The sequence below is a fragment of the Puma concolor genome, chromosome D2, assembly GCF_028749965.1.
Source record: "Puma concolor isolate L17-30 chromosome D2, mPumCon1.1.hap2, whole genome shotgun sequence".
In the NCBI taxonomy this organism is placed as follows: domain Eukaryota; kingdom Metazoa; phylum Chordata; class Mammalia; order Carnivora; family Felidae; genus Puma; species Puma concolor.
Window position 1 is genome coordinate 24,032,732 of NC_141677.1, and position 24,742 is coordinate 24,057,473.

Below are 24,742 nucleotides of genomic sequence, written 5' to 3' on the forward strand. Positions count from 1 at the left end.
ATATATATATATATATATATATATATATATATATATATATATATATTGGATATTAACCCCTTCTCAGATATGTCATTTCCAAACATCTTCTCCCATTCAATAGGTTGCCTTTTAGTTTTGTTGTTTCCTTCACTGTGCTGAGCTTTTTATTTTGATGTAGTCCCAGTAGTTTATTTTTGCTTTTGTTTCCCTTGCCTCAGGAGACAAATCCCAGAAAAAAATTGCTACACCCAATGTCAAAGATGTTAGTGCCTGTGTCCTCTTCCAGGATTTTTATGGTTTCAGGTGTCACATTTAGGTCTTTAATCCATTTTGAATTTATGTTTGTGTGTGGTGTAAGAAAGTGGTCCAAGTTCATTTTTCTGCATGTTGCTGTCCAGTTTTCCCAACACCATTTGTTGAAGAGACAGTCTTTTTCCCATTGAATATTCTTTCTTGCTTTGTCAAAGATTAGTTGACCATATAGTTGTGGGTTCTTTTCTGGGCTTTCTATTCTGTTCTATTGATCTACGTGTCTGTTTTTGTGCCAGTACCATACTGTCTTGATCACTACAACTTTGTAATGCAACTTGAACTCTGGAATTGTGATGCCTCCAGCTTTGCTTTTCTATTTTTAAGATTGCTTTGGCTATTTGAGGTCTTAGGTGGATCCAGACAAATTTTAGGATTGTTTGTTCTAGTTCTGTGAAAACTGCTGTTGGTATTTGAGAGCTGTACAATTTATGGAGTCATAGTTGGGTTTCCTTTCTTGAATCCTGGAACAATTGCAAAACAAATCAACAACCAATGACAGCATTAAAACATGTATGATCTTGGCCAAAGTGTTGATTCTAAGAGTTTATTTCTTGTCCAGAAGGCTCTTTATTTAAAATACCATTTGCTTAGGTCGGTAATCCAATTACATTCAATCTTGCCTGTTAAGCACTGTAACAATCAAAAGAATTATCATGTTCACCCATCAAAATATACATTTTAGTGGCAGTTTGAAAGTCAACTTCGGTTTACGAAAAATTTGACAAAGACCTAAACTAAATGTTTTCCCCCCTCACTCTTTCATTTTGTGTGTAAATTTCTGCAGGTGGACTGTGCATGATTTTTATCCAGATGCTGGGAATCTGAGGTAGAGAAAAGATTTATAAGAGAGAAAAGGGGTGGCACTTGAAAATGTAGTGGTAGCCACTGATTATTGCACACACTGTTTAAAAAAAAAAGATTGAAGATTTTGTTTTAAACACCTGCAGGGCTAGCATACTTTTGAAACATACACAAACAGATGCACTGCCATCACCACCACCAGCACCACATATCCACACTCATGTATTTGGGTTTAGAGAAACTATTTTTTTTCAAATGCTAACGCTGTGAGAAGTATATTTTTCTTAATTATTTTGGATACTGCATCGATCATTAAATAAACCATTTGAAAAAGTAAAAAGAAATGTCAAGAAGCTATTTTTTTCCTAGTCTCTCCCAAAACAACTAGTGTTATGAGTGAAATGACAAGAATAATTAGGAAAAATGGCCATGTGCCATATCTCTAAAAGCAAAAATCCAGCTGTTTGCACACTATTTTTTTCTGTACAGCTAAGGCTCCAAGAAAAGATAATGAAGATAAAAAATTCAATCTTTGAACCAAGCAACAAATCCTCATTGCATAGTAGCTTTGTGAGAATCAAATAGGCAATAGGAAACAAATTTCGACCACTTTATTTGCAGGCATGAAAGCACAGTGTATATTAAAAATGGTGACCTTCATATGTTTTTTTACATCCTTATCACCAAAAATCCATAGACATATTATTTAAATAAAGTCATCTGCACTGCAGTAGCAAATAGCTTTGTAGTCCATATTAAGATATTACAACCTATCTGAGTCCCATTCCATTCTTGTCATTCTACTTACTACAAAATGATGAAATTTTCCTTTAAGTGGCAACTGCATTTGGACAGCAAAAACCAACTGGTTTGATGCCTATAACCTAACCCAACTTGTACTGTTTTTATGGTAATATTATTTACATTTCGCGTTGTATAGGTGAGTCATGTAGATGTTCTGGGTACCAACAAACCACTTTTTCATGGGCTATGTCTTAAAAACTCTTATTAGCTTCAAAAATATTCCTTTGGGTCAAACCAGACTAAAACACCTTCAAGACTAGAAACTTTTCATTGCTTTAATTTTGCTACTTCGTAAATAGACTTGAGAGTTACAGTCATAGTTGTTTTCAGCTATGTAGACTTAGCCAGATTCAGAAATGAAGGCACAGAATTGATCATTTAAGATTTGGAATCTCTTCATGAAATAGGTCAAGATGTTTTACGAATGCCAAAACACCGGTTAGAACTTTTAGGATGTAGAATACATGGAAAATGTGAAAAGAAACTATTCTTTCCTGTCATGAAAAAAAAGTCAGATGATTTTGATGCAAAACTCCTGTAAAACATAGAACATGTAACTGAGAAAGGCAGTGTGGGTTAACTGAGCAGGGATCAAGGCCTAGGTGCTAAGCCCCAGAATTCTTACTGATTAGCTGAGCAGGCCTTGAGAAAATTACTTAATCTTTCTGAGTCTTAGCCATCCTCTTTTATAAAGTAGATATATATATATATATATATATATATATATATATATATATACCATGCCTAACTTATGGAGTTCCTGAGTTCATAAAGGAGAAAATGTATTTGAAAATACTTTCAGAAAAAAAGGATGATATAAAGAAAAGTGGTTATTATCACAACCAAACATTTTTAAATGAATGGACTAAGAGAATTGCTGTGCCTCCCTTTTTTCTGCCATTTATTTTCCTTAGATGCAATTCCACTACTGTTTTGTCTCTCTTTCTCTTACTTTTTTCTACTTCCATCTCTGCCCACCCTGCCCAATTCAATCTTTGGGCATTCATTTTAATTTTTAGTGTCAAAATGAGTCAAATCCATTACTACTAAAGGTCCAATTTCTTTTGTAGTATGAAAATTAGAGAGGTACTGCCTGGGGCTCAAAAATCTTTTTTTTATTAAAAAGAGAGCTTTTGGTTGCATGCTATTTGTTGTAATGGGATTTGACCTGTATATCAATTAACTGTGCAATGCATTTATATTATAAAAGCGTTTGGGGAAATGAATTGTTATTGTGGATGATAGTCATGTTATAGAATTGGATGTGAAGGAAAGAAATGATTCAAATCACCAGAGCTTATTTCCATAACCCTGAAAGTTGTAAGTAGTAAGGAAATTGAAACAGTCCCCTAACTCCTCATGGTACAGTTTTAAAAACCATGATAACTTGAACCAGTCTATTTATTGTTACAAAAATATTTTTGCCACAGACATAGAGATAGCCTATGACTTTAATACTTTTTAAATAGGAGATTTAAGGCAGATAAATGTTTTCTTTATGCCTGTTTTATTGGTATGTGCTTGTGGAATTCTTCAAAAATAGTCCATAGAGTTAAATTCCCCTGTGTGTACCTAAAATTTGGAACATTTTCCAGATGCAGTTTGAATATCTGAAACATACACAAGAGGCTTAACTTTACTATAAAATGATTGACTGTAGGAAAGAAATCTGTATAGGGGCAAAGTCTTATCTTGACTAAAGCATTTTATCAGTAAAGGTACTAAAATTATACCATAGCTAAAGTTCATCTGTAACCTAGTTCCTTTATCCACGCTCTGAAGATGTGAAGTGTGGTCTGGAATCTGATGGGATCTGCCATCCACAGTATGGATGGAGCCTTAATAACAACAGATTGTGAGACCATTCCAGAGCCTGAGACTTAGGGTTGCCCATGTGAGAAGCAACTCGCTTAGCAGCTCTTTCTTTATATATAGATTAGGGACTCTTATTGGAAACCACTGTTTATTTTTTAAATCAGTGTGGTCCTCATACATATAGCCCACCTTTCCCAATGGTGGGTGCCATACTCCTCTCCTTTACCCTGAGTGTCTGGCTCCAGAATAGAATTCCTATTTCACTAAAACAGATCATAGGACTTTAGGACTCTCAAAAGGGAATCTTTTGTAATCTGTAAGGCCTAAATTTTAAGATAGACTATTTCAAATAGACCCTCCAAGTTTGACTGTATTTACATAGCAGGGTATAGACAATGGGTTTCTATTTTGTTTTTGCTATTTTTAAAAATATTTCAGAGGATGCTGGATTATTGAGCCCTGCCCATTCTTGGTACAATATAGAAACTCATTAAATCTGTAAAGTTTAAAGCCAAATTTTTACACACAGCCTGCCCCCCATATAGACTCTAGCATATTCGGAGGTCAGGGGATGCTTAGGAACAAGATCTCTAACATAAATTGTTAATTAATTATGTAATTTTAAATCTTAAACAAATGTAACATTTTTATTGGTTTTGACAGATTGTGAATTCACTTTCTTTTGCTAATGGCCTCTTACTTATTCAATTCTTGATAACTCCAATTCCTCTGAGACATGCATTTCTGAAACAAATTGGATTATAGTATGAAAGTAGTTTATTGATGAATTTTCCACTTTCCTACTTTCCAAAAGGCCATACCTGGGTCTCATGGTGCATTTCAAGAAGCCATAATGATGGAACAATGCTAATCAGATATATAAATATGGCTGGTGAAAACCTGTGGAAGAAGAGAAAAAGATAGTTTAGTTTTTGCAAAAAAAAATTTAAAGAAAACAAAACAAATGCACATACCCTGATCACATCCAGTCAATCCTCTTTATCTCAAGTGTTCATTTCAATGGGGAAAAAAGCATTATGTGATTTCTGCCATATGGATTATAGAGAAACAAAGTAACTGCAAAAGGCACTAGCAGCTGTCATTCTCACTGAATTTCTAATCCAATTAATAGAAGTTAATTTTAATATGGTTTAATGGGACACTGCCAACTAGTTGCAGGCACAAAACTGGATATTTTGTGTTTAATATGTTTTACAGATAGCAAATACAGCAACAGTAAATCTTCTTGGATTTCTCAGCATTGCAATTTCAGGAAAATTGGCTGCATTTTTTAATATTAACCTAGAATTCTGAAAGCTCAAATAGTAACATCCTGCTAGAACACAAAAATCAGATGATAATGAATAGGAATGAGCAAAATCTACTGACTGTATCTGCTAAGCCTAGTGAAAATAAAAATGCAAACAAACAACAACACATGAAGTGCTTGGTATTTTTTTAAAGCTATCTACATTCATTATTTCTGGCTCAAAATTCCGAGGGCAGTTCAAATAGTGGGCCTTTATAATCAAAAATAATCAGTTTCAAATATCAGTTTTGCCAGTGACTCTCAGTTTGCTTCCTAATCCACAAAATGGGGACAGTCACTGTATTAGTCATCTTGGACTGCCATACCAACATACCACAGATTGGGTAGTTTAAACAACAGAAACTTATTTTCTCACAGTTCTGGAGGTTGGTAGTCTAAGATTGGGGTTCAAAGATGATTGGGGTTTGGTGATGTCTCTCTTCCTGGTTTTTAGAAGACACCTTCTTGCTGTGTCTTCACATGGCCTTTCCTCGGGGCACATGCACTTCACAAGGAGAGAAAGAGAGATCTCTCTTCTCCTCTTAAAAGTCTATCAATCTTATTGGCTTAAGATCTTACCCTTATGACCTCATTTCCTAAAACCTCTATCTCAAAATAGAGTCACATTGGGGGTTAGGGTTTCAACATATGAATTTATGGGAAACAGAATTCAGTCCATAGTGGTCACATTTATCCCACAGAGGTCTTTATTATACTTTCTGTAAAGAATGCCTAGCAGAGGTAGGCACATCATAACAGGTAATTACTATTAATATTTTTATAAGACATTATACAATGAAAATGTGTCCTTAGAACTTTGAAATAAGAGAAAAATAGCATACTTTCCAAATTTATTTCTTCAAATTGCACTTCATTTTAGATTGGACTATTGCTTTATAGACCATCTCAAAGTCAAAATTGTAAGCTAATATAATTTTATTAAAATACTTATAGTATATGCTTGTGGTGGTTTAAAATAACCTAAAAATTAGAAATGCTAATTCCTCAATAAATACAATTATTCAAGATGAATTAGTATTAAAACCATATTATTATAACCCAGGAGAGAAAAGTGACCAGACCTAAGTGGAAGAAAACATCTAGAATGGACTTTTTAAAGAAAGGCTATTAACCCTTTCACTAATATTGCCTTTTAACTTCTGGGGAGAAGAAAGAAAGGACAAAAGAAAGCGAATTCTTTAAAAATCAGTATTTAATATAGAAATTCCTCCATCTTTGATTTCCTGCAAAGAACCAATTTTGAAACAAAGGTTATAGGTCATGATATTATTGAAATCTTGGCAGATGGCTGGGCGATGGAGAGAGAGCAAAAGCCCCATGGTTGAACATCCGCCTAAAAAAAGGGGGGGGGGAATTAATTCCTTGACCTTACATATCAAGGGAAACATCAGGAGAGAGTATTTCCTTTGTGTGACTAAGAAAGGAAATGATTTCCAGTCGCAAGGACATTTGGAATATGTAAATGTTTGTTCTGCTATGTCAAATGTCCACTGGACTGCAGTTTTCTTGACTCTCTTGGGATTAATTTTGAGATTGACTCCCCTAACAATGCCATTACAATAATATCTAAGGAAACTCTGGACTGAACATATGATAGCTCTTAAACAAGGTTAAACAGATAACAACAACTCTTAACATCTTGTATGCATGAGGCTTATTTCTATAATTGAAAAATAAAATACTATCCCATTTGAAGATACTTCCTCTAATTAGGAATCTGGTTATATCAAAACACCAAAACTAAAAACTTCAAGATCCAAGATTTTCTATGTTGCCTGCCACAGAAAATCTAAATTCTGTAATCTGATATTCAAAGCTTCGATATTCTAGTCTTTCCACTTCCCTTTTCTCTTCCTGTGTCATAGCCCCAAAACAAAATAAAATGTTTTCTCTAAAGTTCCCCTCACTTCAGTTCATCTTCACACTTTTTTGACATAAGTGAAAAGGAGGTAGAAAGAAGCAATCGCACCGAAAGCCCAAGAATTTATCCTATTCAACTCAGTCCATAGCCTTTTCCTCACATGTCCCATCCTCTTAACCCTACACCTGAGAGGATTTGCTGGAATTTCAGGAAGCTTCCAGGTAGAGTTATTGATGAAATGCACAGCACCCCAAGGTAAATAATAGCAAAGCAGCATCAGGAGGTCCCTTCTCTCCTTCCTCTCCTTCTAATTCCCTGTAGCAGGCAGTGGTCACTGTACAGCTGAAATTAAATTAAAACAACAGCAAAACTTATGGAGAAAATAGAAGTCTCAATTATCTAGGGAAGTGTTAAAATGTGTCTAAATATATTGTATTTTGGATATGAGGATTACATTTTAGCCATATATAGAACAAAGTGTTCCATGCTCCGTTAGCTTGATTAATCTGAGAAGAGAGGTTCTGAAATGGTTTTAGAGCAAATGTCCTCCCAAATTATGACTGCCTGCTATGGAATGCTGTCCTCTTACATCTCTACCCATCAACATCCTACCTGTATTTCAGAAGCATAGCAGGAATTAATCTTAGCTTATGTTTCTCCCGTGACCCAACATATTCTCTCCTATTTCATGGTTATGTGTATATAAGCCTTAGCTTTCCTAATAAAGGCTCCTTGAAGGGAGATTTTTGAGTCTTCTATATATTTATGTCCCTTCCCTCTTCTCATTCATCTTTTCCTCTTCTCAGTGGTATCAGGTGTCTTACTAAGTCCTCAATAAATGCTTACTAAGCACATCCTTAAATGTTTAATCTGTGAATTTATGAATAATGGGAGGACTAAGCAAATGGAGGGAATGAAGGGTACTAGCATCTACCTGACTTTTATTCCCATTCCATGAGGTTTAGTATGCTCCCGGAGTGTGTCCCTTGAGGAATTATTACACTGCAGTAGAAATTTCACAAACCTAGGAGACCCAAATTTGAATCTTGTCTCTTCCAGGGTAGTGGAATTCACTACCTTCCCTGTGACTCAGTGTCCTCATCTATAAAATGGAGACCATAACACCCACCTCCTAGGATGGGTGTGAGGATTAAATGAGGCAGTGTGTGCCACGGGCCTGATGGCATACATGCTTAATACATGTGAGCTACTCCCTTGTCTAGGCTCCGTTCTACAAGTAAACTCACAGCTACATAACGGTACCTATCCAGAGGGCACCAGTTCGGAAGACTGTTTCTTCAACCAACTCACAATCAATCCTATTTTCAAACTATAATTCCCCAAACTAAAGCTATTTAAGACATCTTGAATCAAAGGAAATTGTTTGCGCTGCTGAGGACAAACTCCATATTCGATGTTATGGCAATTACTGTTATACAGTTGTGGTTTGCATGGGCCATTTGCCCATGATGACCTACAGAATGTTGCACGGTCAGGGCCCGGGCTAACTCTTGGGCTTTGTTGCTTGCCATTTTTCCTCACTGTGCTCCTATAACATTGCTTTTCATTCATTTCTGGAGAAAACCTATGTGTCTTCCTAACTCAGGCCTTCACACATGCGTTTCTCTCCCTTGAAATATCTCTTTATTCCACCCCCTTTTCACCCGTGTATCTCCTTTTCATAGCTCATGTCAGGTATATGGAACTCTACAGAAAAACTTTTCTTGTCCCTCCAGTCTCAATTAGATTTCCTTGTCATGCTTGTCTATAGCACTCTTCACTTTTACCTTATAGGTCCTCAAAATTTATAACTGTATGTGTGTGCATGTGTATGTGCATGTTTCCCATCAGTTGTCTCCTGGCAACTGTAGGTAGTATAAGCACAAAAAGTGTGAGTGCATCATTATACCCTCAGGTCCTCCCACAGTATCTGGCCCAAGGTGGGTTACCCATGAATATTTATTGATTTGATAAGGCCTTGGTTGATTTTTCTGTTTTCTATTTTCTTGACAATCTGTTGCTGGTTTAGCTAGAAATTTCCTCACAAAATATCATCATAAATGGAATCTTATCAGAAGTTTTACTGAAGAAATTAATTATTCTGTTCGTATATGAATATAATATTGTTTTGCTACTATGAAAGATTTAATATTTCAAGGTGACACTCTAGCCACTACTTATTAGTTAGAAGGTTTGCTATATTCTTGATCATGCATTGTCAGTGTAATTCACCTTTGGAACCAAGGAGACTCTGAACTCTAAAAATTAAAAACTAGACCCGACCCCACCTTTTTCTATGTAATTAATCAAATTGTGTGCCTTTTCTTAGGAGCTACCAAATAATTTTACTCCAGTCTTTATGTCTTAATGGCATCAGAAGTAAGTCAATGCCAAGTATTTTGTACGAAGTCTAATACCATAGAAGGATCTAGCCAACCCAGAAATAACTTAAATCAGGTTTCTGGATACTTGTTTTTAAATATAAGATACACTATTTATTCACAAGCTGACAAAAACTGATAAACTTATGATCAAATTCAGAAGATATGTCCACGTGGGAAATTTTTATAAAATGTATACTACCCCATTACTAATCCACTATCTGCCCTTAGAGACTCAGCTTTACTATAATACCAATTCCTACTACTCTGTCAGAATACAGAATGTGTGCAACATTAATACTTTAGTGACAAATTATTTGAATTAGCTATTTTTTAAATTAATATCTTCCTAAAGATATTCTTTCTCTCCACAGAAGTTTGGTATTTTAGTTTTGGTTTTGAAACTTCAGGGTTTATTCACCCTATCAGTTCTCATTAAAGTACATGGCAGGAGTATCACCTATCTTGAAGGGTTTTTTTTTTTCCCTATATTTGTTTATGTACTCATTTGTTTACCAAGTACAGATGTTTATTTCCTACATGCTAGACACTTCCCTGAGCTGTTAAAGGTCTATCCTCATTTTTTTTTCAGTTTGTTTCATCCAAAAATATTATTTATCATAAAAAGTTGTCATTTCAACAAAGTATTTTTCACAAAATGATTATTTCATGACATTTAACAATTTGGCCCTACAAAGGGATCTTATTTATCTTAGTTCACCATTAGTCTAAAATCAGGATTCCATTTTAGTTTTTCTAAAAATGAGTTAGTGCTTCCTTATTGAGAAAGTAAGATTCATTCATCTCAGAAGCATATCACAATATAAATAAGCAAATAGAAAAATTAACTATCCTATTGCCTACGACCCTGTTTAGCTTTCCTCTCTGCAAACAATGAGGATTCTAGTCTTCTAATCATACGCATGAATCAGAAAATAGATAATATTTAAGTGAAGCAAAATAATGTTCCAAGATTACTTCAATGTGGATCATGATTTTACTTGTATCTCATTCTTCAGTATTCCCTACTCTACAAAGGTGGATTGGAGTTGTAAGGATACTAGTTTCACAATCTCACGTTCAACTGCCTTGAGTATCCTCAATAAAATTTCCAGGGCATTTTATAATAATAGGCCTAATTTCATGGAAATCAAGAAACTGGGTCAAGATACCCTTTCACAAGCCCCCAAAGGGTATCTCACAGTTTAAGGATTGTCTGCCCTCTTTCACGCAGACTGCTTTCTCCAAGTGGGCCTTAACATCCACGATTTCCCTCTGGGCTGCTCATCAAGGGCTTTGTGTCAATACAGAGCAGGAAAGAGTGGCCAATATGACAGCCTCAGCATACACCTCCAAATGTGCCCAATGCTCTTGCAGACCACTGAACCTCTGAACACTTGGGAAGTCACTAGTTCAATTCCAGCCCCCACCCTTTTGGTGGCCTTCTTAACTAGCTTACCATAACCTCACAATCACTTCCCTCCCAGAGCCCTTTGCCTGTGCCCGCCCACTAGGGAGGGGAGGAGGCCAAAACTAACTGGGCATTTACTCATGAGACCTGCTCCTAAAAGGAAAAATTTAACAAGGAGTGTGCGTGTTTTAATAGGTGCCAAAATCAGATGATGGGTTTGTCTGTCTGATCTTATGAGAGAGCGGACTAAGCACAAGAACAGAGAGCCTGGGAGGAATTTCATTAAGGGCTGGAAATACCCCCTGCAGTGGAACCATTCTTCATACCTCAAAAGCCCTTTAAAAAATGCCCACTTTTAGACTTTGCAAAGAGAATACCTCCAAAGGTGAATATTAGGGCTCTTAATTGTAATTTTCATTGATTGCTGCTGCCGGTTGTTTTTTTTTTTTAAATAAAGTCATATTCCCAAATTATGATATAAGCTGGCAGCAAAATTAGTACTATATACTTCACTTAAAATTTTCCAAAAGGATACCTAAAGCAAGAACAAGCTTTATTAAAATTGGAGTCGCTCACGTTCAAAACTCAGCCGTGTGCTTTAGGACGACTAACCAAAATCTGCATCAATTTTAGGCTCTATGTATTATTTTTCTCATGGAAAATTTCCGAGGCAAAGAAAATCATGGCATCTTCTTAAATGAATTGGTTCCAACTAAAACCCTGCCATCATGATATTGCCTCCACCTGAAAAGCCCTTCTCTCTTCTCTACACTCTTGTAAAACCCCAGCTACTACAGAAGCTCGTACATAAATCACTTACCTGAGAAATTTTCCTTGTCTAACAAGCCTACTGTACTGATCGTATCTTTATTCTGCAGACATTCTGCAGTCTTGGGCTTAATTCGTGGAAATTATTTTGTTCTCAGAGTGTTGTTTTCTCCTGTTCCCATAGAACTGCCTCTATTTTATATTCCTTCAAAAACATCATTATAGCACTTAGTACAATAAATGATTGTTTAATGATTAAGTGAACTTAAATGTTAATGACTACAGGAATTTTAATGGTCTCTGAGAGGATAAAATGCATGATGGATGGTATTTATGTAATGCTTTAACTTATTTCATTCTATAAAAGACAGTGGTTTTTATTTCTGGTCTGTAGAAGAGATTGTTTCTTTACTTTGGGACCCAAAATAAAGGCACTCGAGATTTTTCCTCCTCTTCTGTTTTGTTTTACATCCTATTTTGGTTTTACAAGTATGTCTGCTTGTGCAAGTATGTCTCTGAGACACGTCCATGTGTAGTCTGGACTTTCCCAAAGTCTGCACTAGGCAAAATCATCCCAGTGCTCATTTTCAGGTCCCCCAGAATTTTGCCAACCCAAGTTTGAAAAATAGAAAAATACTTTGACCCTTTCTTTGCTATCGGGAATCCTTGATCCTAAAAATTTATGTAGTTGTATTTTCCACAGAGAAAACCCAATCAGATGTTGAATGCAGAGCACAAGAAATAGGCTGATGGAGTTCAGTGCTGGGATGGAGACTCCTTCTCTGAGGTTTTGCTTCCTCCTTTGCCAGGAGAAGCAAGAATAATACCTCTGGGGTTATGGTGAGGACCAAATCAGGTAATGTGGACAATGTGAATTCTTGGCTCAGTAAATGTGAGGACTCAGTGGATGCTAGGAATTGTTTTTGTGATTTTTTTTATAACTAGTTGCGACCTTACATAAGTGATGGAGTCTTGCTGTGCAGCAGTATCCTCATCATAAAATGGGAATGAAGATTAAAACTAACTCATGGGGCACCTGGATGGCTCAGATGGTGAGGGACCTCAACTCAGGTCATGATGTCACAGTTTATAAGTTCAAGACCAGGATCGGGCTCGCTGCTGTCAGCGCAGAGCCCGGTTTGGATCCTCTGTCCCCCCTCCCTCTGCCTCTGTCCCACTTGCGCTCTCTACCTCTCAAAAATAAATAAACCTTAAGAAACTTGAAAAAAAAAGATAAAAACTAACTCATAGTGTTATTGTGAGGATTCCCGGAGATAATGGATGTAAAGCAGGCTTGCAGTATTGTTAGTACTCAGTAATTGATAACTGTTTCCACCCCCATTATCACCATCACCGTCCCCTTCATCATCATACTCATCACTACTGTTAACGCACTGTCAGAAAATGGCACAGCCAATTTATCAGGAAGCTATTCGAGGTGGATTAAAACAGGTGTGTGAGATAGGAGGCTAATTCAGGGAAATAAGAAAGCAAAGGAATACTGAAGGACCCAACAAGGGCTGGCAGCTGCACTGATGGTAGAGAGGACTTTTTCCCCCCTAAGGAATATTAATTGTTATTCTGATAAGTGCACAACATTGTTAGCTGTATGCCAGCTGGCTCTGTAAGGTCAGACAAATCGAGGATAAAATATAATACCCCTTCCTAAACAACTACTGTGGATTCATACTCAGAGAAAAGAAACAAAATCAGGCGGCGCCTGAGTGGCTTTTGTCCGTTACGCATCAGACTTCAGCTCAGGTCATGATCTCACAGTCCATGAGTTCGAGCCTCGTATGAGGATCTGTGCTGACAGCTCAGAGCCTGGAGCCTGCTTGGGATTTTGTGTCTCCCTCTCTCTTTCTGCCCCTCTCCCGCTCGTTTCTGCCTCTCAAAAATAAATAAACATTTAAAAAAATTTATAAAATCAGTCCCCACATTAGCATTTTATACCAACAATCTGTATGTCCTTAATATTATTTCCATGTGACTTTCAAAGAACACTTTTTGATACTTGCATATAAAAACCCTATTTTATTTCAAAACAAAACACTGATTTTTTTAACAGAATAATGTAGATACCCTAGATCTAACTCTTCTGATAACAGTCCTTCAGAGGACCTTCTGGAGTAGTGAGGGATGTGCACGTGAGGCGGATAAACCTTGATGGAAAAGTGAATGTTCCACTGTTGGAAAAGAAATTAAACTATTCAGATTGGTCCTGATGCTGAATGCAAATAATGGCACTACCATGAGAAAGGGAAGTGCATGGAATTTAGAAGTAAAGATATATTTATACTGACTCACGAGAGCTGCCCACACCAATTTGCACTTTGCTTCTCTTCCTGTCAAGTACACGAAGTTACAAAACATGATAACCGTAATTTTCAGTTCTAAATGTCTCAGTTGAACATACTCATGGAAAAAGCATGGACATCACTTAATGGTTCAGTTTCCTGGGGGTCCCATTCTTTTAGAATTATTATTAATTATGCAGACACAATTATTGCTTTCATCCCAAGTCCATTGTGAAATAAAAGAAGAAAATACGACTTTTTCTTGGGAGTGAAGCAGAGTACTAATTCAAGTGAGGGTAAGACTCTTCTTAAGCTATGACTCAGATCACTAAAAACAAAGTCATTTGCTGGTAACATTCAATGTGTGCCTCCAAAAACATGCAAATTTAAGTCATCCTCGTGCATTGGGCTCAAGGTTCAGGATATAAAACACATACACACAAACACATGTGAAGACAAGTATTATAAAACTGTACACACACTGCGGACAGGGCTGATAAACCCAGTGCACTGTCAGAAGTGTTACTAGAATAACTGAAAAGCTAAAGAGAGGTTTCAGGAAATCGGGACAGCAAGTGCAAACAATAAAAGAAATAGTCTATCTGCAGGGAGAATGTCCAGTGTGCAAGTTGGCCATATGGAAATCACAGGGTCTGCTTCTAAACCCTTTTATTTCATCCTCTCTGATAGCCAAAACGATGAGCAGGAGAAGAATGCTTTTATTTCCCAACTTTCTCGCTGGCATTTTTGTAAACAATTTGTCGAACACTACATAATTACATCAGACAAAGAATTTCTCCTACACTACCCAAGACTCCTTCAAGATCAGGCTTCATGTGGCATCTGTCAAGTCTTGGTTTCCATCTCTGCTGTTGAACCTTCCAAATACAATTGAGTATTCAAAACAGATTTCATTCAGCTCTTGTTTTTTTGTTTTTTGTTTTTGTTTTTTACAAAATGGGTTTGAATTTGAAATCAGTTTAGGATAGAATCCCTTCTGATTCTTAATTCGTCTTTCCTATTTTGAGTTCGGAGATACCCAGATATTTGCTAACACATGATGCTTCAAATAAGATATGGTAACAGTATAAAATCCAGAAGGAATTTTTCTGTGTTGGCAAAGGACATGGGGAAGAGTAGAGATAAGGAAGAGTAGAAAAGAAAGCCAGTTTTATTTGTCTTCTGGGGGTGTGTCAGAAATGTCCCAGGGCACACTTAACTCTTCCCTCTCTCTTTTGTGTTTCCCTGGCTCTTCCCACACTGGCTTTTCCTCCTAACAGACTCAGCTCAGATGCTGCCTCCCCAGTGAGGCTCTGACCACCCACTGGAATCTTCCCCTTCTGCTTCATCCATCTGGAACCCTGCCACTCAAGCCTCCAGAGTTCTGATCACTCATTTGTTACTTACTAGCTCACTTGTTTATTATTTACTTCTTTATTTTCTGAGTCCCCTGACCAAATGTGAGTTCCCTCCAGGCAGGATTTCACCCATTTTATTCACTTCCATATTCCTGACACTCAATGTCTAACACATATTGGCTGTTTCAGATATTTTTGTTGAATCGAGAATGATAAGGCTGTGTGCTTCCTCCGGAGAAATCTGCTCAAGTCTCCCTACACTCACCTCCCTCAGGATATCCTTTACCTACACAGCCTTTGCACTCCTGTCTCTTACCCATTTTTCCTGATCCAGCTCAAATGCCATGACATCGCTTGTCTCTACCCACCCCATCCCCAGTACACTTCGTCACATCTTTTCTCCTCTAAACTGTTGGACTCTTAATACCTCTGCTCCTTCAGTTGATTTCACAGCTCTGTGCCTCAGTCTCCTCATCTAAAAATGGGGGAAGACAGAGAAACAGAAAATCGTTGCAGTTGCTGTTAGGGTCATGTGGGCTAATCTGTGTAAGACACTTAAAAGAGCCTGCACGTCAACAAATGCTAAATATTCATAATTATTCTTATTCCCACACATTTGAGCACTTAATCAAAATACTACCCTTTATTTTAAAATCTCAAGTGTGTTTGTTTTCTGTTTCTTTTGCCTATTCACACAGTGTCTAGCATAGTATTGCATGTACTTATTAGGTGATTCAACAAACAGACATCTGATTAAACTCAGTAAAGGAAAAAGGAAAGAGAGATAATGAAGAAAGGTGACCAAATAAGTGAGGTATTTTATTAACTCAATTATATTTACCTTATATGCTTAGGATTCTGAGGAAGAAAGCTCAGTGCTTAAAATTCTGTACTTTTACCAATAAATTCAACTTAGATTTCTATTTATTCTTAGATACCTCCTGCTTTCATGTGAACAGGCTTCAAACTTGTCACAGTCTTGGTCATTTCTCTAACCCTTGAAAAATACCTGATCGGTAGTGGCAAAAAATCAACAGAAACATCGTCTTGTGCTTGACTTTACCTAAATGGTAATTCATGGATCTATTGAATTGTTAACTGGACCATAGAGAATAAAATCAAGAAACAATACAGCAAGTGATACTAGTCTCCGTCTTAAAGAAATATAAGTGAACATGCACATGAAATCAATAAATACCAGGTGAAAAGGAGCGAATTCTACTAGCACACATTTATTGAGCTTAACAGGGGATGTGTCCGTTGGCTTGCCCTCTCTATTCTATAGGATTCCAACACATTAAACTTGTCCAACTGTAAGTTATTAGTGTTGATGTAATGTTGCTGTCCCCCGACAGCTGAGCTCAGCAGTGCTAGTGCCATGTTTCCTTTCCAAAGGATAGCTAAAGAAACATTCTTTGGACAAGTGTAATATGTTTGCTATGTTTTAGGAAACTTTGTTCACATTTTCCTCTATAGCTCAATGTATCATTCCATGATTTCTGTAAGTTTGATTTACTTGGGGCCACGTGCAGATTTTAGTAAAAAGAACAATGTTCAAAGTAGCTCTGAGTAGTCTAATGGAGGTTCATGGATCCGATGTTCCAGAAAAGAATCATTCACCTCTTGTGTATACAGACCTTAATCTACCATTCAGGCATTATTTTATTGGTTGATTGAGTTTAAGTATGGGAAGGATTCATCTTCTTATTCTTCTTCTTGACTTATAAATGGATAATGTATTCAATTGATACAAAGGATAATTCTTTAACAAGTTTTTTAAAAATTTAGCCTATAATACACATAATTCTGTAACTTTATTCTCCTGACAACATACCATAGACATCCATCTAGGTCAATAGCTAAACTCTAGCTCATTATTTTTAATACCAGTAAACTATATATAGTGTGAGTATATTACAATTTTTCAAACAGTCATGATAGATAATCGGTTGTTTTTAGCTTTATTTTCTACGTACAAAATGGAAATTAATATTTTGTACATATGCCTTTACATATGAGTACTTTTGGATCTATAGGGTAGATTCTAAAATGTAAGGCCAATGAATCAAAAAGCATATAACATATAGATCTGCATGTAGATAGATGGATAGATGGATAGATCTGCATCTTCCTGTATACAGATATAGACACTGTCATAACATGTACTTATCTCTTTTTTTATTTCATCAGTCTTGATTTTCTGATTGAAACTGTTTTTAACAATCAAATATAACAAAAACTATGCCTTGCCTTACTCAGAAAACTTCAGCCCAGAAAAGAAATATGTCCCAAATCAAATCCTTTTTCATTGTTACCATGTTATATCAGGGATAATTTTCTATATTTTTCTATATTTTTTAAGCATCCCATCTTCTGACTTTTTTTCCTTTTGACAGAATAGTGTGTGAACTTTGTCCATCACAAAAAATGACCACATTTGCAGACTCATAGAACAAAGCATTTGGTAAGATCAGTAGAACAAAGCATTATCAATCACATTTCTATTTACATTATTTATAAGGACTCATTTGTTCCTGAAATTTTATAAGCCAAATCTACTGTTTTCTTTGCTTATTTTAAAATATTAGTCTGGATATGGAGCCAGCACAATTTTTCTGAATTAGTGCTATAATACACAGTATACATCATTGGACTGTTCTGAAATAAAGGTGAGAATGTTTTTTTTTTTACTTTTTGATTCTGAATCAATGGTTTGTTGGCCAGTCCCTCAAGTAAAGTTGTTGGACTTGTACAGACAGAAAATGTGTCCAGTTGACACAAAGTGTTTTTTAATAATAAGAAGAAAAAGAAGAAAAACCCTAGGATCTAGAAAAAAACACTCCTTTTTTATTCATTGACTATCAAATATATTATTTCATTTGATTTATAACAACCTACATGTATTTATAGATGAGGAAACTAAGGGTGAGAGAGGTTAAGTAACTTGCTCAACGCCTCAAAGCAAGTAAGTGGGAAAGCCCAGATTACTCCATTTTTCTTCTGATCTTGAGACCACACATGACTACGTCCCCAGTTCCCTATTTAACTCTACACATTGATCACCCATTTTTGCCCCAATCTCTTTCCTCTCTTAGTGGTAAGTTACATACCAGTCTGAATCAGCTGCCAATGATGGTATAGACATGGAGGTAAAGTTTCAACTGGCTACAGTATTTCTATACAACTGAAGAGGAATTTTGACTTCACATGAGCTAAGGCTTCTGGTTTACTCTTGGAGGGAGTATATTTGGAGGGAGTATATTGAGGGAGGATATTTTAGGGCTGGTTGAGTTGGTCCTTCCTCTAAGGTTGACATTTCTCCCAGAAGCTGTGATAGTTGGTGACAAGATTATCTTTCATGGAACACTTTTCAGCCTCAGACCTCATGCTCTTGTTACAGAAGGTATTTTCTACCCTAGCATCTTAAAACTGATGAGTAAAAAACTAAATAAATCTCACATGACCTGCTGTGTGAACACTTTTCTCCACTTCTGTTTCTTTAACCCTAAGGCTTATTGGGGGAAGCTAATGCCATTTTTTTTTTGAGGTTCTTAAAAGGTACATCGGAAAGTACCTCAAATCTCTCCTGCTTAATAAGCTGTTCATAGTGAGAGGGAGGGATAGTAACATTCCAATCCTTATTTTGTTATATTAGGATTCTACTTGAATAATTTTCTCATTGATAATTCCAGAAATTTTTCAACAGTGGAAAATTTAAGCAAGATTCACATCATCTTAAGAGACAACAGGATCTCATCCTTGAACTGTCACGAAATACACAGCCTTTTGCAGCTTAATCTATAAAACTATAGAGAGGGGTTTTCTTCCCCCTTAATTTGGTGGCTAACTATAATGCCATCGTGTATGTAACATTTGAATTGACTAATAATATTTTCTTGTAGATTAGGTATTTTTAAAAGTATCGACATATGAAAACACAGACTTACTGGTGGTTTTTGTTGTTTTGTTTTGTTTTTGTTTTGTTTTTACTAATGTATAGCAAACATTTTACTGAATTTTTATGTGACCATAATTTTAGTTTTTAAAAATTAATATAGGAAGAGGCCTAACTTGGAGAACTTTGGGATGAAAACCTCCTGGGAGTGGAGGGATGGAGGTGGAAACTCTTTGTAAATGGCAAAATAATCTTTTTCTCAATTCTTCTATTGCCATTCAAATCTTCAGGGAGCAAATAAAACGTCAGGCAGTTCTTGCAGGTTGAGGTTGCATAGCAACCCTTCTTTGACAAGATGAACTTACCATTAACCAAGCTCCGAAGGAACCAGGACACCTGAAGAGGGTGCCATGCCAGGGCCCCCGGCTAAAGGAAGCAAAGAGGCACAGAAGTGCTTCTAGGGACTTCTCACCCTGGGAGATTGTTCTATGCACACAAGCTCTCACAAAAGTCGCTGGTGCCCAGCGAAACGTATCCCCACACCTGCATGCGAATGCACACGCACACACCCCAGGGAGCAGGGCCCATGGACACCCCCTTGCCCCACGACTCCCCAGTGAACACGCACACAGCCCAGGGAGCAGGGCCCGTGGACACCCTCTTGCCCCACACCTCCCCCTCTCTGGAGCCATCCCCACACCTGCAGGCGAATGCACACTCACACACCCCAGGGAGCAGAGCACATGGACACCCCCTTGCCGCACGACTCCCCCTCTCTGGAGCACCTTCTGTAGAGCAGGCAAGCGCCTCCTTTCTTTTTTCATATCTTCCAAGTTACCAAACCTGGGACTGGGTGACACCGGGCAGCGACTGAGCCTTCCCTGTGTAGCCCTGGGACCGCGAGGTACTCCGGCGGGTCCCAGAGATGCGCAAGGTCTCGCGCTCTTTGGAAGCTCCGGGCGAGGACAAAGAGGGTCCGTACCCGAGTAAGGAATCGGCGGGCTGCGGGGAGATGGGTTCTTGGGCTGCCCGCGAGCTGTAGGGCACAGCGCCCAGGGACTCCGCGCGCCCGCCCTTTCCCGGGGTGCGCTCACCATTTGTAGCCTCTGCCGCGCTTGAACTTGAGGGTGAGCCCAGTCTCCAGAAAGAGCAAGAGGTTGAGCAGCGCGAGCAGCCAGTACAGCGGCTCCTTCTTCACCTCGGTCACTCGCCAGACCCCAACCAGCGAGTGCAGCAGGAACAGCAGCCGGGTGGCCAGGGCGTTGAGCAGGACCAGTCCCTCCATGCCGGCCCGCGCGCTCTGCCCGCCGCCGCCCCCCGCCCGCGCCCGCGCCCGGCCGCCCCTCTCGGGAGCCCCGGAGCCCGCCCGTGGGCGGGGACGTGACAGCTGGAGACCCGCCGCTGCCGCAGTCCCGGCTCAGCCTCCCGCGCCCGAAGGGGAGACAGCGGCTCGCCCCTCCCCCAAACTTCCTGAGAACTCTCGGAGAGGGGAGAATCTAAACCCAGCACGTCTAGACTGTTGGGCTTTCCAGGAAGTCTGGGGCTGTGCCGCCGGGGCTCCGGGGCGTTATTCCCCAGCGCTGCCCACTGCCCTCCCAATGCCGGGAGTCAGGCTCCATCCCGGCCCTCAAGCCCATCCCGGCCCTCAAGCCCATCCCACCCGCAGGGGCTTCCCCCAAACTCTCCGAGGGCTGGAGGGGAGTGAAGGTCCAGGTGCTACGGAGTCTGGAAAGGGAAGGGGGCCACATCTGCGGCATCTGCTCCCTGGCTCTTCCGCCGAAGTGGTTTAATTCACTCACTCTTCTTACAGGAACACGCTCTCACAGTGACTCTGAGATGGAACCCAGGGGGGCCAAAGAATCCGCTGTCCAAGCAGTTTTAGAAACGCTCTTCCTGCGCCGCTTGGAGAATGAAAACTTCACGGGACGGGAGGGAATCCGCCGGGGCTTTCTGAGAGCTCCCCGCACCGCATTTAGGGGGCAGGTGGTCCAGGTCACTTGCAGTCTTTGGGCACGGTGTTACCAAAGCAAAGGGATGTTCTTTATTAAGTCGTCCCTACTCTCCCCCCCTCCCCCCCCCCGCCTCCACTAATTTCATCTGAAAGAGGGAGGGTAGTAAGACAGGAAGACAGAGGGGAAAGTGAGGGAGGAGGTAGAAGATAAAGACAGGAGTTGGACTGGAGGGAGAAATTCATGCAGCTGGGAACTGCGCCCTGGAGATCAATGACCAATGAATTAAACTCTGGTGTTCCAGCATCCAAGGCGAAGAGCACACTGAAGTCAGGGTTTCCCAAAACACCTTCATGATTTAAAAAAAAAAAAAAAAAGTTTTTTAAGTTTGTTAGTTTATTTATTTATTTATGTATTTATTTTGAGAAAAACAGACAGTGTGAGCAGGGGAGGGGCAGAGAGAAAGACAGAGACAGAGACAGAGAATCCCACGCAGGCCCCACACTGCCAGCACAGAGCCCAACACAGGGCTGGATCCCAGGAAACATGACCTGAGTAGAAATCAAGAGTCAGATGCTTAAGGGATTGAGCCACCCAGGTGCCCCATGATTTTTGTTTTCCTGTTTGGTTTCCTACCACCTGTATCACTATTTATTTTACATTTTTATTTATATGAACTCAAATTTATACTGAAATAATTTTAAATGAAACTTTATATCACTCATAAATGGAAAAAAAAACAGTATAGTAGGCCATAGATGGAAGGTAATTACAAAACTAAAATAAAATGAAACTAAGTTATTGAAATCTCACTAAGTATTAACCACTGCCTTCTAAGGCTCTTGTACCTCAGCACCCCTCTTTCTGGGGAGAGAAATAAATGGTAGTCATGTTACTACCAAGCAGGAATGTTCTCTCAACTGCATTAGTAAAATTGAGAGAAAAACACAAAAGGAATATTTTTCTTGGTTAGGTTTATTCAACTTAGAATCATCCCATACTTTTCTTAAAATTAGGTTGCAAATTCTGAATTCTATGATCCATGTGTTCATTAGGTGAAAAAAAAATCCAGTTGCTTAGAAGCTCAGTTATTTCTGATTAACTGTTATTAGGAAGATTTTCTTCATCCTGTGGATGTGCATTCTTCCATATCTTCCAGGGAACCCAGCAGTGAAATCTCTGGGATCGCTTATTATAGTGCTTTTCATTGTAGGCGGATAGCACAGTGACCAGTGACCTCACACTCTTCAGTGGCACACAAGAGCACTGTGCACTAGGGCAGTGGGGGGCAGGGTGTGGACCCCGGTGCCCTACAGCCAGGCCAGCAGGCTGTCTTAGACTCCTGGCTCGGTCACTTAGTAGTGCTATAAACTTTGTACCTCAGTTTCCTCATCTGTATATGGGGTACTAAACTCATCAATTCATAGGGCCATTGTGGGGATCAAATGAGTCAATCCATATAAAGAACCTGGCAGCTAAGACGTGCTTGGTAATCACTGATGATTCTTGCCTGGACCAAGAAAGTTAGTTCTGGGAGTTGCTCTTTGACGATCTGAGACAATTAATACTCAGAGTGGAGCAACGAATGTGACCCTCGCAAGGCCTGTCAAATCCCGGCCGAATGCCACCAGGAACACATCTGTTGCTGAACAAATGAGGTTTACTGCTCTTTGAAGGAAAGAGAGCACAGTCTGGGGAGAACTGAGGGCATCTCAGGAAGAAGGCATTAGAAAGGACTCACTAAGAAGCGCTTGAACTTCTGTTCAGTGATTTGAGGACAGCTAAGAAAGTGGGGCACTACTCTATTTGGTTGCTCCCAGGAAGTGGGGTTAATTCTATGATGGGGTGTCTTAATAAAGCTTATTTAGTTAGGGGTCAGTTAGGTCAGTTCCATGGTTTGGGCAATGTTCATATTTTGTCTGAGTTCAGACAAAATTGCCCAGTGATCCTACTTCTGTCTCACTCCATCAGCCTCACAGAGTGGCCCTGCTTGATGTTCATGTTCTGTGAAATTTTTGTCTTCACGGGAGGATGGAAGGGCCTGGCTGCCTCTCTCCTCTTTCTCAAGCCTCCTGGGAAGGGCTCCAGGAGAAGGGTTTAACAAGGAAGGGAGTTGCTCTGCTAGCTTCCAAACATCTATATTGCTTCTTGATTTGAAGGTTTAGATTCAGTCTAAGTTCCATTACCTGGGGGTCTGAAAAACAAAATTGTCATTAAATATAACTTTAAGGTTATTTAAAAAAATATTGTTCCTAGGCTCATTTTAGAAGACTGGAGGCTTTGAGAACTATCTTGAGATCTCCAATCCAAATAGATCACACATCTTTTAAAAAGAAAAAAATTAAGCAATTTAAAAAAATCCTACTCTTCTTTCTTTTTATTAAAAAAAAAAGTGTACTTATTTATTTGAGAGAGAAAGAGCATGAGCAGGGGAGAGGCAGAGAGAGAAGAGAGAGAAAACCCCAAGCAGGCTCAACACTGTCAGCACAGAGCCTGATGAGGGGTTCGATCCCACAAAACATGAGATCAGGACCTAAGCAGAAGTCAAGAGTCTGATGCTTTTTTAAAAAAATTGTTTTAAGGTTTTTATTTCTTTTTGAGAAAGAGACAGAGTGCCAGCAGGGGAGGGGCAGAGAGATAAGGAGACAGAATCCGAAGCAGGTTCCAGGCTCTGAGCTATTAGCACAGAGCCCAGCGTGGGACTGGAACCCACAAACTGTGAGATCATGACCTGAGCCGAAGTTGGACACTTAACCGACTGAGCCACCCAGCACGCCCAAAATGTCTCTTCTTGAAAAAGCAATCTTAGCCTCATACACCCAGTTCTTGTGATATAGAGTTGGATTGCATGTAGTGGAACCAGCTCACCCTATTGTCCCAGGGGACAGCAGTCGCCACACTTCTCTTGCCTTCTGAATGCAAAGTGAAACCGTTGTCAGGCTTCTCTGCCAATTAGAGTGATTTTGCTCGTATGGAAGAGTCTCTTTCATGCTAACTCAAGTAAAAGGAGTAGTTACTGGAAGGTCTAACCAGGTCTAACCAGGTCTAACAAGGAGATGAAACCCCTTGGAAATCAAGCACAAAGTACAATAGAGGCTTGAGCAACTGGAATTGTAGGATAGCTGTGGACTGAAGGGGCTCTGGGATTTCCTAGTTGCAGTTTATAGACCTTTTCACAGCAACTCTCTGCCACTGTCCACTTACAAGCAATCTCTCCACATTCTGAGTTCAAACTCCTGAGAAAAGGAATTCACTGAATTTTTTCAATTCTAGTTACCAGGCCACACATTGCACCAGTGAGTAGGCTATTGATGGACTGTAATTCAATCACTGGCCATTCCAATGCAAAGCCCGGTGTTGATGCTGCTTTCATCATCCTTCACCATGGGATTCTGGGTAGGACAGTTTGAGCAGAGGAGGAAGGGCCACAGCAGGCATATTGACTGATGCATCTAGGACCATCCGTCCCTTGGCTGATATGTACACATCCTATTTCTACAGTGTTAGAGATGACCCTGTCTGATACTATTTAAACATTGTAGGCACAATTATGGCCTCCAAACAGCGATGCAATCCAAAATCACATCTGCCTCCAGAAGCCACCAAAGCTGCAGTTGGGTCTCAAAAGCCACAGCTTCCTATTAATGTTCATTCCTCCCTTGACTCCATTTTGGTCTTTAGACATCATTCATATACATACACACATACATACATACGTATGTATATATGTATGTATGTATATGACATGATGCATGGTAAAAATCATACACTGTAGGAA

The 24,742-nt window shown here is 39.1% G+C and overlaps 1 protein-coding gene across 2 annotated transcripts in view; it reads right to left on the reverse strand.

Moving 5' to 3' along the window:
• Positions 1 to 20,913, reverse strand: part of TMEM26 (transmembrane protein 26) — a 48,366-nt gene extending 27,453 nt beyond the window's left edge. Inside the window, exons 1-2 of one of the 2 annotated variants that reach the window (XM_086679797.1) lie at positions 20,110 to 20,913; positions 4,536 to 4,614 (exon numbers count right to left, since the gene is read on the reverse strand). In XM_086679797.1, coding sequence (XP_086535923.1) covers positions 4,536 to 4,614; positions 20,110 to 20,300 — 270 coding nt within the window. In that variant the 5' untranslated portion in view covers positions 20,301 to 20,913. The remainder of the gene's footprint in view (positions 1 to 4,535; positions 4,615 to 20,109) is intronic. The other variant, XM_025918363.2, reaches the window with a different exon arrangement.
• Positions 20,914 to 24,742: the final 3,829 nt, after the last annotated feature.